General features: G+C 33.9%; 1 protein-coding gene across 2 annotated transcripts; it reads left to right on the plus strand.

Annotated features, from left to right (window-relative positions):
- The first annotated feature begins 302 nt into the window (after positions 1-302).
- LOC123698498 (importin-11) lies at positions 303-18,051 on the plus strand. 2 transcript variants are annotated; one of them, XM_045645147.1, is made up of 17 exons: positions 303-529; positions 1,610-1,772; positions 2,007-2,227; positions 2,492-2,651; positions 2,814-3,060; positions 3,392-3,673; positions 6,267-6,448; positions 6,737-6,922; positions 7,188-7,287; positions 7,464-7,672; positions 8,086-8,283; positions 8,682-8,874; positions 9,355-9,607; positions 12,440-12,666; positions 12,998-13,127; positions 14,166-14,367; positions 15,433-18,051. In XM_045645147.1, the coding sequence occupies exons 2-17, from the start codon at positions 1,638-1,640 to the stop codon at positions 15,535-15,537; spliced, it is 3,030 nt and encodes a 1,009-aa protein (XP_045501103.1). In that variant the 5' UTR covers positions 303-529; positions 1,610-1,637; the 3' UTR covers positions 15,538-18,051. The 2 variants fall into 2 exon arrangements, with proteins under 2 accessions (XP_045501103.1, XP_045501102.1); XM_045645146.1 differs by having other exon boundaries at positions 1,628-1,772.
- Positions 18,052-18,403: the final 352 nt, after the last annotated feature.

Here is an 18,403-nt window from a genome sequence, read left to right on the forward strand (position 1 = left end):
CTATATTACTCGTGGATAATGAACCTTTCGAATGGTGAAAGATTTTTTAAAATCGGTCCAGTAGTTTATGAGCCTATTCATTACAATCAAACAAACAAACAAAGTTTTCCTCTTTGTGTATTAGTGTAGATATTATATTAAAATAACAGTAAACTTTATTTTTTTTTCATTCTCGCTGTTTCACGCAATGACTAAGTTCCTTAATCATTGGTTTCACGCAAAATATGACAAGTGTCAAAAGAACGTCATGTTGACGTTAAGGTGTCAAATACCAATTGCCAAATGCCATTAAAATAAAATTGCATGAATTTTGTAAAAATTTTGACTATGGTGATGTTACTGGAATTATTCAATTAAAGTTTACCGATGAATATTGCTTTAATTCTTAAACATATAATTCAGCTATGTTTAGTGAGAGTTTGAAGCAATAATTACTGAATTTCGATTATAAATGGAGTAAAAACCCTTTATTATCGATATACGCATTAAACCATAGGTTATGTTATATCCTGACTTTCTGCTATAGGAAGTAAGTATAAACTATTTAAATATTTTTTGTAGATTTTCATAAGCTTGTTGATCATATTTTATACCGTTTGTTATTTACTTTAAAAACATAAGTACATCGATTTAAACGTCGTTGCACTGAGATATTTAGTGCCGGTATTCTGCAAAATTTGCTAAGGTAACGTAAAAATGTAAATTTTTAGTAGAAATCGTAATTAGGTACCATCATCGTATGAAGAGGTAAAAATATATATTATGCATATGTGTATGGCATATTTTGCTTAGATAGCAGACTATTATCTTATTTATACAATGTGTAAATAAACTGTTTTGCATTTTTCAAATATTTGTGTTCCACTCAGGATTAATTTAAAATCGTCTTATTCTTTTCTGCACTTGTAAATTATCCATTACTAAATTATGGTATGACATAACGTTCTGTAGGTGCAGCTTTTGAAGTTTTACATAATATGGCCAACATTAGCAATTTGTGTATGATATTAACTTTGTAAAAATAGAAGATTATATAAAAAGCCAACACTTGATTACATTTTCAAGCTATTTTCTACTAACTTTAAATATTATTATTTATTAATAATGAACTAGCGGTCTGCCCTGGTTTCACCCGTGGTACATGTTTACATTTTCTCTCCATAAGAACCATCATCACACTTCAAGGAATATTATAAAAAAGAATGAACAAAATTGGTTCAGCCGTTCTCAAGTTACCGCTTACCTACACTTATAATATTTAACCAGTTACCTAGGGGTGATTTGCAACAACTTATTTTCAATGAAATACTGAACAACATTCTGAGTTCCAAGAATTATAATGTAATAAATTCTCATAAAATAAATTTAGTTTGACCTTAAAGAACAAGCAAATGTACTGTTTGACCTACAGACTATTCATATTTTTCCACTATATGTATAAAAAATAGTTTGCCCAACTAGTGTTCATAATAACTTGTTTATCACAAAACTAAATAATTATACATATACTTGTCAACACTGTTAACATTTCATTTCATTAAAATCACACTAAAATACAATTTTCTATCCTTTGTCATAAAAATATTTTGGCCTATCATGTAAAAAATAGCTACTTTTTAATAAACAGGTAAGAAAACATGGATCCAAACATCTATGCATTGGTGCTGGATACACTGAACCGGGCTACCAGCCAGGACCCAGAGGTGCTCAAGCCTGCGGAGAAAAAATTGGAAGAATGGGAGATAGAACCTGGCTTCTATTCTGTACTCCTGGTAATATATTTTTGTGTTTCATTGAGTTTATGTGCATCTTTGCATGAGTAGTAATTAATAAAATATGTGCATACAAAAAAAATCTGTTATTAATTTTTATATTTTCTTTAATTGAGCTTTTAATAATATAGGAAACACTTGTTTTATTTCTCCAAAAAGGTATGTAATTATGAGCATATAATTCATTATCTACATATTAAAATTTAACAATACAGAGGAATTTCTTTTTTCCAGAATGTACTATCAAACCATTCCATCGATATAAATGTCCGTTGGTTGGCGGTAATGTGCTTTAAAAACGGCGTCGATCGGTACTGGCGTCGCAACGCACCTCATGCTATCACTGATGAGGAGAAAATGAAACTTCGTAGCGGTCTACTTTCTTCGAGTATTTTAAGCGAACCAGTAGCACAGATTGCCACCCAAGAAGCTGTGCTTATTGCTAAAATTGCTAGGTAGGTTTGTGCAGTTGTAGTCTTGCTATACCATCTAACTATTTATAATTTTTCATTGATATTTATTGCATAATACGACAGAGTTTATCACCAATGATTTTTATATCTTATCCTTCTTATGAAAAGAATGTGAAACACAAATTTTTGTCCATTTCTCAGTTATGTCTGTAAGGTTCACAATTGTTTTTATAATAAATTTGAGATCATACACAATATTGTCAATACTATACATATATACCTACTTATTTAATATTTAATGTACAGGTTTGATTGTCCAACAAATTGGCCGAACTTAGTCCCGGACTTGATTGGAGCATTGAAAGCACCACAGCCGTTGGTCCAACACAGATCTTTGCTAATATTCCACCATGTGGTCAAAGCTCTAGCCTCTAAGCGACTTATTGGCGATAGGAGGACATTCCAAGTATGTTTTTTAGTCATTGTTCTAATTGAATTTGACTAGAAAAATTATTAAAAATTATTAGTCAAATTTTATGAAGGAATTTGATTAATAACTACACTATTTTCAAAGTAATAAGTTACATTTGTTAAAATATTATTAACATCTGTTCTTTTATATTTTAAGGAATTAACTAACTCAGTATATGGTTTCATATTGAACCTATGGCATGAGAACACGGAAATATTCCTCCGTCACATCCAAGAAGGTGCGGCTACAGAATTGATTACTGAACATTTGGAAAAGGCACTGCTTTGCTTGCGTGTGCTGAGAAAGTTGACAGTTTTCGGTTTTAGGAGAGCACATGAGAGTCAGGATGCTATTGCATTTTTGAATGTCGTGTTCGATAGGGCTAAGACTAGCTTGGAGTGCAGTGAGTATTTTGGATAATAAATAATGTAATTATAATTTGCTTGTTCTAAAAAGTTCTAAGATAGCAATTTCGTTTGGTAATAAACTGAAAAAATTATCTATTTCTTTACAAACTCATAAAAATACATAAAACTTAACTTAATGAATACTCGTTAACTCCGTTAATTTGGAAATATATACCGTAAGATGTTTTATTTATGATGTATTTATATTTAATTACATTTTTTTTCACAAAACTTATAACTGGATGTAGAATAAATTAACTGTTTATCAATAAAGTTGAATTAAAAATAATCAAATGTTGATGCATTTTTTATTTATTTTATTTGCAGGAAAGCTCCTAAAAGGGCGCGGAATATATCCGCTGGAACTATGCGAAAAGTTCATAATACACCTCACGAAAGTCGCCCTAGGTGTACTTTGCTTTCATCCGTTCTCTTACGTGCCTCTAATACGACCATCTCTAGAGTTTGCGTTGTATTACTGTTTCACGGAACAAGGCATGTCGTTGATATATGAACGGTTTACTATACAGTGCTTGAACATTGTTAAGGGCATCTTGCAGTGTTTGGAATTTAAGTTGCCGAAGGGAATGGATCAACCGAAAGAGCCCTGTAAGTATTGCGTACATTATTTTTAGATATTGAGTGGTATGGATAAAATGCAAAAAAATAAATATAATATTGAAAGATTAGATTAGAGAGATATTAGGGACAGATGCTTTATTTAACATAATCAAATCAAATAAAATAAGAATGTAAGTTTGTAAATCACGCCAAGTTTGTTATACTGTCTATTTCACTTAACTCTAAAACGAAAACCTCATATAAAATGGCAAGTGGCAATCCTTTTTTTGGCTTACACACACGAATTTGCTATATGTAAATGTTTCGTCATACAATAACAATTATTACTCTTTTCCTTTAAACTTCTTTGGTATTACCACAAAACAATTTAAACACAGTCTAACTTTAAACCAGGGATCTGTCACTTTAATAGTTGTCTATTGCCCGGTTCCTATATTCAACGGATCGTCATAGTATCAAAGCTACTATCCGTTTTTCTAGAACTAACTACGAGTCGTTATTACCGTTCCACAATTTTATTTCTTGACGTGCTATCGACGGACATCCGTTGGTCATAAAAATACCGAGCCCTCTTCACTCACAGATGTGCGTTTCGTTATAAGCCAAATTGAAATTAAAATAACACAAAATTCAGGACAAAATAAGTTAAATATACAGCCGAATTATAAACTTTAAGAATAAAGTTTCTTATTAATAAAGAACTAATACTAAAGAACTATATATTTGTAGACATCTACGTGATAATTTTCCTTCTAAACAACCTAATGCGTTACACAGAAAGCAAAAACGGAACGTTTTTCTCGCGCACGCGTGCATTGCTTGTCAGTTGTCAAATTATTGTCATTCATTGTTGATTGATGATTCATTGTCAAGTTTTATAATTAAAGAATAACAATACAACGACCACTGTTTATATATTTATTAAAAATGGATATTACGCCGGTAAGTACGCCTTTATATTTCTTCTTTAAAATCGTCTGCCGCTTACTTTTTGCTTCGGACACTTTTAAAGTCAAACATATATTTCTGTTACAGAAATCGAAGAAGGCTATGAGTAAAGACGAGATTGCTCAATTATTATAACCAGTAAGGAGACTAATGCTTCTACGAATAAATTAAAGGATGAATGTTGGACTTCGTTGACCAACACATTTAATGCAAAAATTGGTCAAATACCTACCAGGAAAACTTTTTATTTTCAGCCAAAAAATTCAAACATAATAAGGATGATGGACAAATATTATGAAGAAATAATTGAAATACTGAACACACAATAATTGAAATACTGAACACACAATAACTAATTAATTTTTGTATATTATTAAGCAATATATCTAGACACACGGTAGAAAAAGAATTTGTTAGTGCTAAATGTAAATCTTATGTAAAAAATGTATTTAGTTCAGAGAGCCTATTACAGCGTTAAGGAATATAATATAGAAGATGATAATCGATGGAGGGTTGTCGCGTAAGAATCACAGGACAGTTCTTTGGCATATATTATGTAGTTACATATTACTATGTAAAATTAAACATAGTTATAAAGAAATAAAACTTTTATTCCATTTTATTATGTACTTTTATTTATTTTTTATTATTTACAATACAATGTTTAAAAAATTGATTTCTACATTGCAAACATAGACACATATATATACTAGTGGTCCGCCCCGGCTTCGCCCTTGGTACATGTTTATGTTTTCTTTCCATAATAACCATCCTCGTACTTCAAGGAACATTATAAAAAAATAATTATCGAAATCGGTCCACCCGTTCACGCGTGATGCCGTGACCAAGGGAAATAGGTCTGCCACTGATATCGATATTGTGCCTAAAGCATAGAACCTCAGCGTCAACAGTAATTGATGTTATGGAGATACCCCATGATTCCTGAAATGACAACATAAATTAGGTACCTATGTAATAACTAATAAGGTTAGACGTGTTTGGTATAATATTAATGCCTCCATTAAACTAACCTGGCTCCTTTTATTCGTACGTCTGGATAAATTTCAAGAAGTAATTGTTCAACAGATTCTTTATCAAGTCGAAATCTCAATTGAAATTCGTGAGAATCCAGGGTCGCAAAAAAATCCACTCCTCTATAATATATACTCTTTCACGCCCACTATCTTCTTCCGAAATTCGATATAATATTAAACACTTCTCTATCACTATCTGAACTCCACATTTCGATATTGAAGCGGAAACAATGAAATAGTAAGAATTTAACCGCCCGAAATCGACGGGTAAACAAAATGCTATACGAATAGTAACTTTGACAGCATAATGACGTTAAAAATATTTATAGGAACGCGATAAACTGTCTTCTCCATACAATATGCTTACCGTTCGTTAATAGTAACCCTCCCATCCGTCAGTAGGAAGCCGTCGGTAAGTTGCTTGACGAGACGTTTTTTATAGGAACGATTTTCGCTTACGCTTGGTTAATTATACTACTATTCGTAACTAAAACGGATCGTTTTTCAAATATAGGAACCGGGCATATGTGAAATACGATAAAACCAGATTAAAGAGAACGTGCGCTTAAAGATAAATCCTGTCTAAATTTTTTTTTTGTAAGACAGCTATATAATAACCATTACTCTTTTTCTTCCAGTGACACTACAAGCGCACCAGGTGAAATGCGAAGTGCTAACAGAGAGCACAGTATGCCACATGTGCAGGCATTTGGTCACTCACTACTTTCTGCTGAGTTCTGATGACCTGGCCCTGTGGGACGCGGAGCCCGAGAGCTTCGCCACTGATGAGGCGGGGGAGTCGTGGAAATATAGCTTACGAGTGAGTTTTTGATCGCTTTTTGAATAAATGTTGCCATATGTAGATGTCGTAAGATTAATAAATTATAATACATAAATTACATGTAAAGGAAAAATGCAGCTTTACACGTGGAAAGCTCGTTCCACAAACAGTTTTAACGATAATTACTGTGTTGCTATAAATCTTTTTGAATTTTTTTTAAATATATTGCACTATTGTTAAAATTGCATAAATACACGTCAAGTCTGAAAATACCATTAACGAAAAAAAAAAAACAATTAAATATTTTCTTTTTGTTTTCTTTTACAGCCGTGTACAGAAGCAGTGTTCATGGAGCTATTCCACGAATACCGATCTCTGCTAGCGCCCGAATTGGTTCGATTGTTAGTTTCCTTGCAAGAAGCGCCAGTGTCTCCAGATGATTTGCCGAATATATTGAAGAAAGATGCGATTTATAATGCGGTGGGATTGGCGGCTTTCGATTTGTATGATGATGTAAGTGGGATAGAAATTAGTACTTATAAATAAAAAATAACAAAAAAAAAAAAAACAATACCATACAAGATACATTATTCATATTATACATATATTCATATTATACATATATTCTTAAATAAATTTTGTTTTTTAGTTTACGGCTGATAACAGCTGAAACGACGTCGAGCTTATTTTTCAAATAAAGCATGATATCATCACGAAGAATACTAATTCGTGCTTGTTGGTGACTAAATTATCTTACTTTATTCTTCTATTATTTCAGGTGGATTTTGATGAATGGTTTACTAATGTGTTAAGCCGAGAGTTAAAAATTAAGGATAACAATTACAGAATTATTAGAAGAAGAGTATGCCAGCTCATAGGTAAATAATATAAACTGTCAACTAACCAAGTGTTGTATAAATTTACTTAATAAAAATGCTGATTTGTACAAGTTATCACGCACACAAATATTTTCCAGTGTCACTTTTTATGTAAAAAATATGTCCTTTTTATCCATCTCATAGTGTGCATAATACATATTTTTATTACATTGCAGGTCAGTGGTGTGGCGTGCGAGCGTCCCAATCTCTCCGACCAGCAATGTATGAAGCTCTGTTAGAACCTCTCACGCGACCGGACGAAGACCCTGCGGTGAGACTGGCCGCTGCTGAAGCTCTAAGGAGCACGATAGATGACTTCAACTTTAAAGTGGAACAGTTCGCGCCGTACGCACATCATGCACTCGCTGCGCTTTATGAGCTCCTGGTAGGTGTGATACGATTTTGTGGATTGTGTTTAAATTAAAATTTAAGTCTTGTACTATCAAATGCGAGTTGCACGTAGTTTATGTGCTCCTAGTAGAATGGAACAAAATAAAATAAAAAATTGCTTATAATTTTTTTTAGTAACATTGAATGTTTATTTTTTCTGGATATTTTGTGTGATAATCTTAATATATATAAATCTTGTGTCACAATGTTTGTCCTCAATGGACTCCTAAACCACTTAACCGATTATAATAAAATTCGCACACCATGTGCAGTTCGATCCAACTTGAGAGATAGGATAGGTTTTATCCCGAAAATCCCACGGGAAAGGGAACTATGCGGGGTTTTCTCTGAAAACGCGGGCGAAGCCGCGGGCGGAAAGCTAGTTAATTGTGTATGTTTTTCTTGTAGGTGGAATCGGAGGAGTGCGACACGAAGATGCACGTGCTGCACGTGATATCGTACGTGATGGAGCGGTGCGGCGCGCTCGTGAGCCAGGGCGGCGGCGCCAGCGCGCTGTTCGCGTACCTGCCGCAGCTGTGGCAGCACGCCGCCTCGCACCACATGCTGCGCGCGGCCGCGCTCGCTGCTGTGGTCCATCTCGTGAAGGTGAGCGGCGATATATTGTGCGATTTATGTTACAAATTATTTTATTAATGCATAGCTTCTATCGCGGGCCTTGAGCGCGGGGACCGAATCCAGAAATTCCGTAACGAAAAAACCTCACGGTCCCCACTCCGACGGGCACGGAGGTGTGGCTTGAAGTTATGCTATGCAATAGCTTTACCGCGGCAGTCCTCGAGTGCCACACCAATTTTTCTATAGCTATAGCCAATATTTTGCGAACGCGTAAAATGCTACACATTTAAGATATGTATAATGTATACCTACTTCACTAAATTATCTCGGTACGACAGTTTGTAAATTTATTTTATGGTTTTTTGTTTGAAAACGACTATTACAAAAAAAAAATATCAAAGAACTCACTGTGTTACATGTGTGCACAGGCGGTGGGCTCGTGCGCGGACGAGCTGGGCGGCTGGGTGGTGAGCGTGGTGGGCGAGGCGACGCGCGCGGGCTCGCCGGCGCACGTGTACCTGCTGGAGGACGCGCTCGAGCTGTGGCTGGCCGTGCTGCAGGCGGCGCGCGCGCCCGACCCCGCGCTGCTCGCCCTGGCCGCTAACCTGTACCCGATACTCGGTGAGATTTGTTTATTTACTACATTATTATGTCTTTTAAATGCTAGAAGTAATTATATTATCTCAATCATTCATTCATTCAATTAGACTTCTTCTAGAAACACTCTTGAATCGTCATTACGAATCGGTGGTAAAAATTAATTTTTAATATTTACCACCGATTCGGAGATTCACTCGTTTTTTTTTTCTTCTAAATTTTAACATATCATAAATCTTGTGTGTCTCTTTGATTTTATATTGTAATTAGTAAAATAACATTCGGAAATTATGTTTGCTTGGATCTTGGAAGAAAATACACATTTCCTAAAAATTATTTAAAACTATTTTGTCAATATTTGGTGTTTGCAGATATCAATAAAACAATACCTAATATCGCTATACCTACATCTCATACCAAAAACAGAAATAACACAAATGAACGCTTAATTCTACTCTTGGTTTCATTTCTATTACCTCTTTCTAAACACAAACATCCTTCCAGAAACATCGACCGAGCACCTTCGCATCGTAGTATACATAATGCAAGCGTACGCCCTGCTCTGTCCCGAAGAGTTCTTCTCCTGTGAAGGCGCGAAATGTATGGCTTTACTCGATGACATGTTGAGTGACATGCGCACAGAGGGCGTAATAACGGTGTTAAAGATGGCGGAAATATGTATTAGTGTTACGTACCCGGAGAGGAATCAATTCTTGGGCGTGGAGGTTATATGGCCGATATTGAAGCGGGTTATACAGTGAGTTTTAATGGATTATATGAATGATTGTGCTAATTGTATACGAAAACAAGTTAATAAAATATCAAATAACATATTAAAAATGTATTGCACGCGCTATAGTAAAAATATTTCACTGTTGTTATTTTAATATTAAGAAATTCTTACTTTAAACTATCTCTAGCTCGCTCCTGCCTAAAAATAATGCGTTATTACTCTTGATTACTTACTTATTCTTTCTCTAGGTTTATGATAAGTGACAAAAAACCATTGAGATAATATTAATATGGAGTCGATACCGCCTACATCACTTATGTTCCACTCAACATACGTCATGTGGCGTAACTGCACTCAGTCGCTTGCTCGCTCTTTGGCGCGAACGTCACGCTCATTTTTTATTTGTTTTAAAGTGAAACGCATCAAATATGCCTACGTGTGTGTTACGATATTGCACAAATAATACAAAGAATACGGAAAAGTGCAAAGGAATAACTTTTCATCAGTAAGTAACTAGATAATAATTTTTAAAACTTAGTTAGAGCAAAATTTTTGGCGGGCGACATTTTGTCATAGATTAAAAATTTAAGATATGACATTGGGCATGAAATAAGTGTTGTTAGTAATATTTGCTGGCGTATATTTTTATAGTATAAAATAATAATTTTACATATTTAGAAAAGCATAGACTGGTTGTTAATTGAAAAAAGGTGAAATCATGAAATATGAAAATCAATTACTCAATCACCAATTTTTTTTTGTTAATTGATTTTAATCAAGTTTTTAATTGATATTGTATAAGCTACTGACTTGAACGTATAATTGAATTATTATTTATTTATCTGCACTAATATTATAAAGAGGAAAACTTTGTTTGTTTGTTTGCTTGTAATTGGCTCATAAACTACTGGACCGATTTTGATGAAAGGAGAATGCCCATTTTTGGTACTGGTTTTTCTCATGCATCAAGACAACAATACTATTAAAAAAAATCTCGGCAATTTAGAGGCCTTCTTACCATCGGAAAATATATTTTGAACAGGGAATGTTTTGTAAAATCTAATAAGACATGTAATTGTTTAGATCCGTTATTATAACATTTAGTGTCCATTACCGGTTACCACGGTAACCAAGCGGTAACTTATTACATTTACTATGGTAAATAGCTAAATGTATTAATATCGATTATTGTTTTCATTGAATTACAAAAAAAATCAATTAACATAAAATCACTCTATAGGGTATTGTTTATACACTATAGGTTGTTTTAACAAAGATAGTGAAGTAAAACAATATAAATATGTATATATATAAAAAAAAAATATTATTATGACATAGCTTGGTAGGTAACCAGTTATTTCTTATTTGTTTCTTTCTTCGAATATGTAGTGAAAAAATGATTCAAACAACAACAACAACAACAACATGTAAACCAAATAAAAACTCAATTGGCATTTTTTAAGTATACATATTTAGGTTTTCTTGAAATCCGTCCCGGAAGATTTCTGGTGCCTACCTACACTAGCCGATGAACAGATAGACTTTGTCTGAAAGCATAAGCTCTACGCATAGATTAAATATGTAAATCGAAAAATAACCTTTGGACGATAAAATGTTACCTAAATCACACATAAACCTAACTAAATAGGGGTTATTTAAGTTTTGAGGTTATTTCCCATTTTTCTCAATATCTTGAAAACCCCTGTTTTTATCACACAAAAATCAATTGGTAAAAATCTTTGGAATATCGAAGAACCCTCCAAAACCACTCTGGCATTGACGCAACACTGTACTGTGGTCCATACTTTCATGGGCATTCTCCTTTGGCACAGACAATCTTAAGACCCTGAGAAAGAACATAGGCTACTTTTTATTGCGAAATATTGTGCCACGGGCGAAGCCGGGGCGGACCGCTAGTTCAGAGATAAGTAATTAATATTTTTTCTATTCAAGGTTTCCATGTCTGGGCCGTGAAGAAAGGGAAAAATTATTTTTTTTTTCTAAAAAAGGCTCAATTTGTAAGGAATAAAACTTCCCATAGCCCTGACTGAACCTAAAACACGAAAAAATTAAATTATTCCATATGACGTCACTATTTACATCATCCTATATTATATGCCAGATATTGTTAGCCCCGCGTAGTAAAGTCAGTTTATACCTAAAATAAATATTAAGTAAGTACAAAGAAAATTTCAAGTCAACGTGCATGTAAGGAGTGGCACCCAATAAAATAGACAGAATGAAACAAAGTGTCGCCTCTATAGCGGTGAGTCAGTGACATCGCATAATCTATGACTGTCTAGCCGTCATTCGCGCGCGCCGCGCCGCCGCGCTTGGCGCACAGATTTTGTTCGTGGTGTCTGCTCCATATTAATATTATCTCAATGCAAAAAACATGGTTTTTATATTCGATTTTAATTCAGCCGAATAAGGTTGATTTTTTTTCGATAGGCTTTGGTTGCTTATGCTGTTAAAATAATGCTTTCATTTTGTTTCTTTCAATTTTGCTAACACTTTTGAGTGTTTTAAGTTCAGCTTTGTATTGGATTGTGTAGATAATTGTTTTTAATGATCAAATGGTGCTGCAAAATTTTTTTTGTCATAAAATTTAATTTTTTTACTGCTATTAATTACAAATCTATACTAATAATATAAAGAGGAAAGGTTTGTAATTATGTAGGTTTTCACGCATAAACATCTCAACCGATTTTGATGAAATTTGGCACAGACAATCTTTAGAGCCTGAGAAAGAACATAGGCTACCTTTTATTGCGAAATATGTACCACGAGAAAGGCCGCGACGGACCGCTAGTATGTAAAAAAAACAAAGTTGTTTTATGTTACAAATTTTTCCAGCTGTCTTCTAGAAGGCGACGATTTACCAATGGTATTCTCAGTCCAATTGTGCCTTCTATCCCGTGTTATCCTGCTATCCTCGGATCTCTTCTACAAAGCTATACAAGATGCGGCAAAGAATCTACCGGAGTACGAGTCGGATCCGGTTAAAGTGCTGAATAAACTATTGCATGTTTGGACGGAGAAGATGAACTTTGTGACCCAGGTGGAGCGGTGGAAGGTTGTTGGTGAGTTGTTTGGGTGATATGTAATTTATACAGATAATAAATGTGTGGTGTTGTTGTTTTTTTCACATACGGGTGCTATATTAGTAATGGTCACACTTAAAACTCATACACGCTGCTAGAATTGTTAATTTCGTATTGGTAGTATTTTAAGTCTACATGGTTTGGACGCGTATGAACCGCGTATAATATTTATAATTAAACACATATAAGGAAATTAAAAAGATATAATGCGTGCAACAAATTAGATCCAATAAGTGTTCTCTATGAACAAATATCCAAAAAAACTTCTGTGTGAAAATGCTGGACACTGACAATTATTAATATTTTACAGGTTTAGGTCTAGCAGCGCTATTAACGACGCAAAATGCGACTGTTCTTCAGAGATTCCCCGCGATTCTTCTCAATTTGACTGAAGTCTTGAATGACGTCATGAAATTGGAAGACGGTGGCTCTTATGTTGAGTGAGTTAATTTGTTTAAGATTAGGCATAAAAGCAATAAAACCAATAGAACAATAATTTGGACATCTTATAAAAATTGATAGTTTTTCCGGATGAGGTTTGCGGTACTTTTTTGATAAATAAAATTTAACAGGTACAGTATTACCCCGACTTACGCTACTCCGTTTTACGCGATTTTACTTCTGACCGCCTCGCAAAAAAATATAAAATACCATATATTATGGAATGTAAACTAAATAATATGTACTATCAAAAATTTTGAATGAAAGATATGTGAATTAAATAGGCAAATTTATTTGAGCAAATATTTGAGCTAATAGCATTAAATCTTGAACATACAAAGGAAACTTTTTATGAAAATTTGAACACGGTCTTACGCGGCTATCGCTCGTTTCCACCTATTGCGTAAGTCTGGGGTATTACTGTACACGAATAACATTATTTTACAGACCTTATAAGTATTCAACTAGAACAATACCAAGCACTGTATTATATGTTGTTTTGTACGATACAGTAGTACAGTACTATTATAACTGACAATAACATCTCCTTTCCAGCGGATTAGTACATTCCCCCGACTCGCATCATACTGTTCCTTCATTTTTAATTCCCTGTTACGGCTTCTAGTACTATATCTGATACTAACATTTCTTTCTAGCAGTCTAGAGTAGCTCCCCCGCCTTGCATCCTACATCTTACCTCTTACGGCTTAAAGTACCTTCTATATCTACACTAATATTATAAAGAGGAAAACTTTGTTTGATTGTAATGAATAGGCTCATAAACTAATGGACCGATTTTGATGAAATTTGGCACAGACAATCTTTAGACCCTGAGAAAGAACATAGGCTACCTTTTATTGCGAAATATGTACCACGGGCGAATCTAGGGCGGTCCGCTAGTTTCTGATAATAACATCTCATTTCCAGCGGTCAGTAGTCGTTCGGCCCGGCTCGGGCATCTCCTCCAAAATGCATATTACGGTTACAATTATTACTATATGACAATAAAATATATTAACAATAAAATGATATTCCAGCGGTCTAGTAGCGCCGCCCGGGTCGCGGCCCGCGTCGCCCCTGGAAGGGCGCGGCGCCGCAGCGCGGTGGGGCGCGGGCGAGGGCGCGGACGGCGAGGGCGCGGCGGCGGCGCGCAGCACGCCGCACGAGGCGCGGCGCCGACGGCTGGCCGCTGCGCACCCGGCCCACGCGTTGGACCTGCGCGCGGTCACGCACCACCAGGTTGGTTATGCGCGCCTGGTACTTTGCTATACTAACAATTTAAACTAGCGTTCCCCCTACGGTTTCGCTCGCTTCGTCGCGTATTTCCAAACTATACATAGCCAGAACGCAGCCATAGGAAACTGCTCGTGTATAGTTTGTAATGCTGTTTTTAAGTTTGTTATTACAATATATACACGAATTTTGCGTACTGATCGTGTATACTTTGTAACGCGGATGCTTGCTTCTTCGTTCCAAACTATACACGATCAGTACGCAAAATATAACTAAATGTACCTACTACACCACTTACGCTTGAGCGAAATAATAAATATATAGGCAATCAAAGACTTGTACGGCTATATCTATTCTTCTTTTGGACTTATTAGAATCTTACATTTTAGTACCTACTATTGTCAATTTTAAGTCGTGCCGTATAGTCGGGAACGAAGACACAAGCATCCTCGATACAAAAATATACGATCAGTACGCAACATTACATACACAATACACATGCATTTTAAAAATAGATTAAAGATTTCAAAACACCAATACAATAATATAAACGCGAGCAATGGAAAGACGCCGCGCTTACTCCGAAACATACACGATTAGTCCGCATGCGTACTGGCGCTGTATATTTTGGAGCGCTATTCTTACTTACTTCACTACAAAGTATACGCGAGTATTTGCGTACTGCTGTTGTATAGATTGGAAGAATTTTGTAAAAAAGTTATTTCCAAACTATACGTGATTAGTTTCACACCGTTGCGTACTGGCCTTGTATAGTTTGGAAATACGCCGCTTCGTCTTAAAAGTGGGTGGGTATAAAGCAAAATTACCAATCTTCTTTAAGATGATATAGCGCACAAAATACTTTGACAAAGCTCTCGAAAATGTTTTAATATAATTTTTTATAAAAAAAAAACAGGTATTATTAGGTATTACCATGTCGAACAGCAAGTGTAAAAGTGTGAAAATTATAGGTAACTTCGTGTTTTTTTTTATCGAGTCAATTTTAATATTTTATGTGTTTGATCAAAAACATATTTTCTAATAACGCAATCAAATTGTTTCCTTTTCCAGCTTCAAACATTGAAGAATCAAGTTGGTGCGGAGACATTCGACAGACTGTTGCAGTCTACGGATAAAGATACATTGCAGCAGCTGAGGGAATATATACCGCTTTAATTTCAAATTATACTAAATATCTCGCTGAGTTACATAATAGAGACGAACAAAACTCGAAAAATTTGACACAAATATTCTGATGTAAGTATAGGTCTTCGAACGTCGAGAAAAACGAAAATCTATTAATTGTTTTTATACGAATCACCGTATCTTCTTAATCTTAGACTTAGAGCTAGCGCGCAAGAGCAACTTTTGTGTCCGCAACTATTTTGTCTCTCCCATCAACTCTATAGGAAGTTGCGTCGCTACGTGCGCGCACTTTCTTACTAGCCCATAGAGTTGATGGGAGAGACAAAATAGTTGCGGAGACAAAAGTTGCTCTTGCGCGCTAGCTCTTATATGTGTCTCACTCTTGTGAATGAAAACAGAATAGGATAGGAGATATGGAATATTTACTTGTTTATTCGCAAATATAGAAGCGATATTCGCTGTTTTAACTAAATGAGTTGTTTTATGGATATTTTTATTATCAAAATAAATGAGGAATTCCCTTGTGGTCTGCTATTAATGAATTTTAAAATTTGAATCGAACTGTCTTAATGCATTTATCATCTAGCAATTTTATCATATAAATATTCAAAATTTATTAATATATAATATAATTAATGTACATTGTTTATTGATAAATAATGAACATTAATTTCTAAAGTCTCATACACTTATGTGATATAGATATTTCCTATAAAATAGCTTTAATTTTAACACCAACGATTCTGTATATGTCTGGGCATTTACGAATATTTTTGCGTGGTTCGTCTTTTCCGGAATGTTCTATTATGATTTATAATGTTTGTTATTTTTGGTCTGAAGTATGAAATAAGCAATAAGCATCCATCCAGCCTTTGATTTTAGATACGTTTATATAGATATCTAGAAATGAGCAATAAAATTAAATTTATTGTATTATTTTCTTCAGCTTTATATAGGCACTGGAAAATAATACAAAAATGCATAAAATGAGCTTAAATCTGGATAAAAATAATTATAAATATTGACATATACAGAATTGCGTGAAATTCACTACTCTAGCGTCTAGGTTGTTGTATACTAACTTTAAAATTCTTAACGTTCTGCCATCTAGAATAAATTGGAGAAATTGTTATTATTAATAAGACAAATGAATTAGTATGACTATAAAATTACAGTCCATGTTTTTATAAAATGCTTTCATATGTTGCCAACTCTTTTTATTATAGGAATCTATCTCTCGCTCACTCTTATTGATATTTTATAGTAACCGAGCGAGATAGCAATAAGCTGATACATTTTATTTGCTTATATATATTTTGTTTGTGTATAAACGATGTATGTATTACATATATTTTTATATTTCGATAACTGTAAGTTCTGTATTTTAATGTACAGTTAATGTTGTGTTTATTTTGCCGAGATTGTCATAATCTACCTACGAAGTCAGCACTAAATTGTAGTTTTAATCAAATACGAATGTAAAAACTATGTATATGTAATTTTATTTCTTAAAAACATAAGTATACGAATAAAGAATGCATTCGAAAATTGCCGCGTTTTGTATAAAATAGTTTTTAAGCTCGCATTTGTACCGATGTTTTTTATAACTTTGAGATGTCATTTTATAGTTCATTTCTAAAGTTGAATGCCAGCTAGTTATACAGATATAGTTGATCTAACTTATCTGAAGACCTGAAAACAAATAACAATGTGAATATATCGCCAATTGAATTTAAGAAAAATATTACCACAGACTAATAATAATATACTACGTATACAAATATTACTATATTTTAATAGTTTTATTAAAGTGATGAAGTGTTGGATATATTAATGATGAGAACTTTCTAATGGTTTTATCCTTAATGCGTTAATGATATACGGCCTTACTAATAAAAAGTTAAGCAATGGATAAATTTCTACCATTTTCTACAATAGCTTTGTCCTGCTCTTGCTCACATGCAACGTCAATCATAAAAACAAGACAGGTTATTGCAATAACTAATCCATTGCAAAGCGAATGGGTAACATTTTATTAGTAAGACCGATAAAATATAGTTATATTTTTTGAATGATTTCTCGGTTCAATTAAATCGTTACCTTATCACATGACTAAGATAAGTAGGTCAATTTATACTTGAAGTTCTAATTTACCAACACAACAAAAAAGTTGCTACTTTTATCCAATAGATTATTTTTGAATATGTACATTTGTACAGTATAAACAGTATTCCAGAAAGATACCTTACTTGAAAAGACTTAGTTGTATTTTTTTTCAAAATATTTGACAAAAACATATATGAATTGTAGGTGGCAAAACGATTTTTTACGGATTTCTGTCGTCAAGAATGCTACGTCAACTTTGAGCTGTTATGAAAAATATTTTTAATTGTTTTTTACTGAATAAGAAAACATCGGTAGAAATGCTAGCTCGATACCTTGTTTGTATATTTCTGATTTACTATTTAGAGGTTTAATGAATTTTCTTTAAACGTTTTTTTCTACACTGTATGATTTCTGCTAATAAAATTGTTTTGAAGGAAATTGTATTTTAACTTCATACAACACTTAACACCAAAACTATGTACTAAAAATCTCCTATTTTATAAAAAGTTGGTAATTTGCGATACAACTCTTTCGATTTGTTTTCCTTTCCATATGAATGATATCGATTCAGACTTTGAATTTGATTTTATAAGTCGTTACTACAATAATAACAACTACCTACTAATTTTTATATGTATTATGTTTTGTCTCCACTTGGATAAGGAAGGAAGGAAAAAAAAAACTAACATAGCCTGGAGGACCCGGGCCCCAGGACCAACAGCTAGTAAAGAATAGGCACAAAATACGTTAACAGTTTGTTCTTTTTGTTAATAATTGATAAACTGTAGAT

Source organism: Colias croceus, chromosome 16 (assembly GCF_905220415.1).
Source record: "Colias croceus chromosome 16, ilColCroc2.1".
In the NCBI taxonomy this organism is placed as follows: domain Eukaryota; kingdom Metazoa; phylum Arthropoda; class Insecta; order Lepidoptera; family Pieridae; genus Colias; species Colias croceus.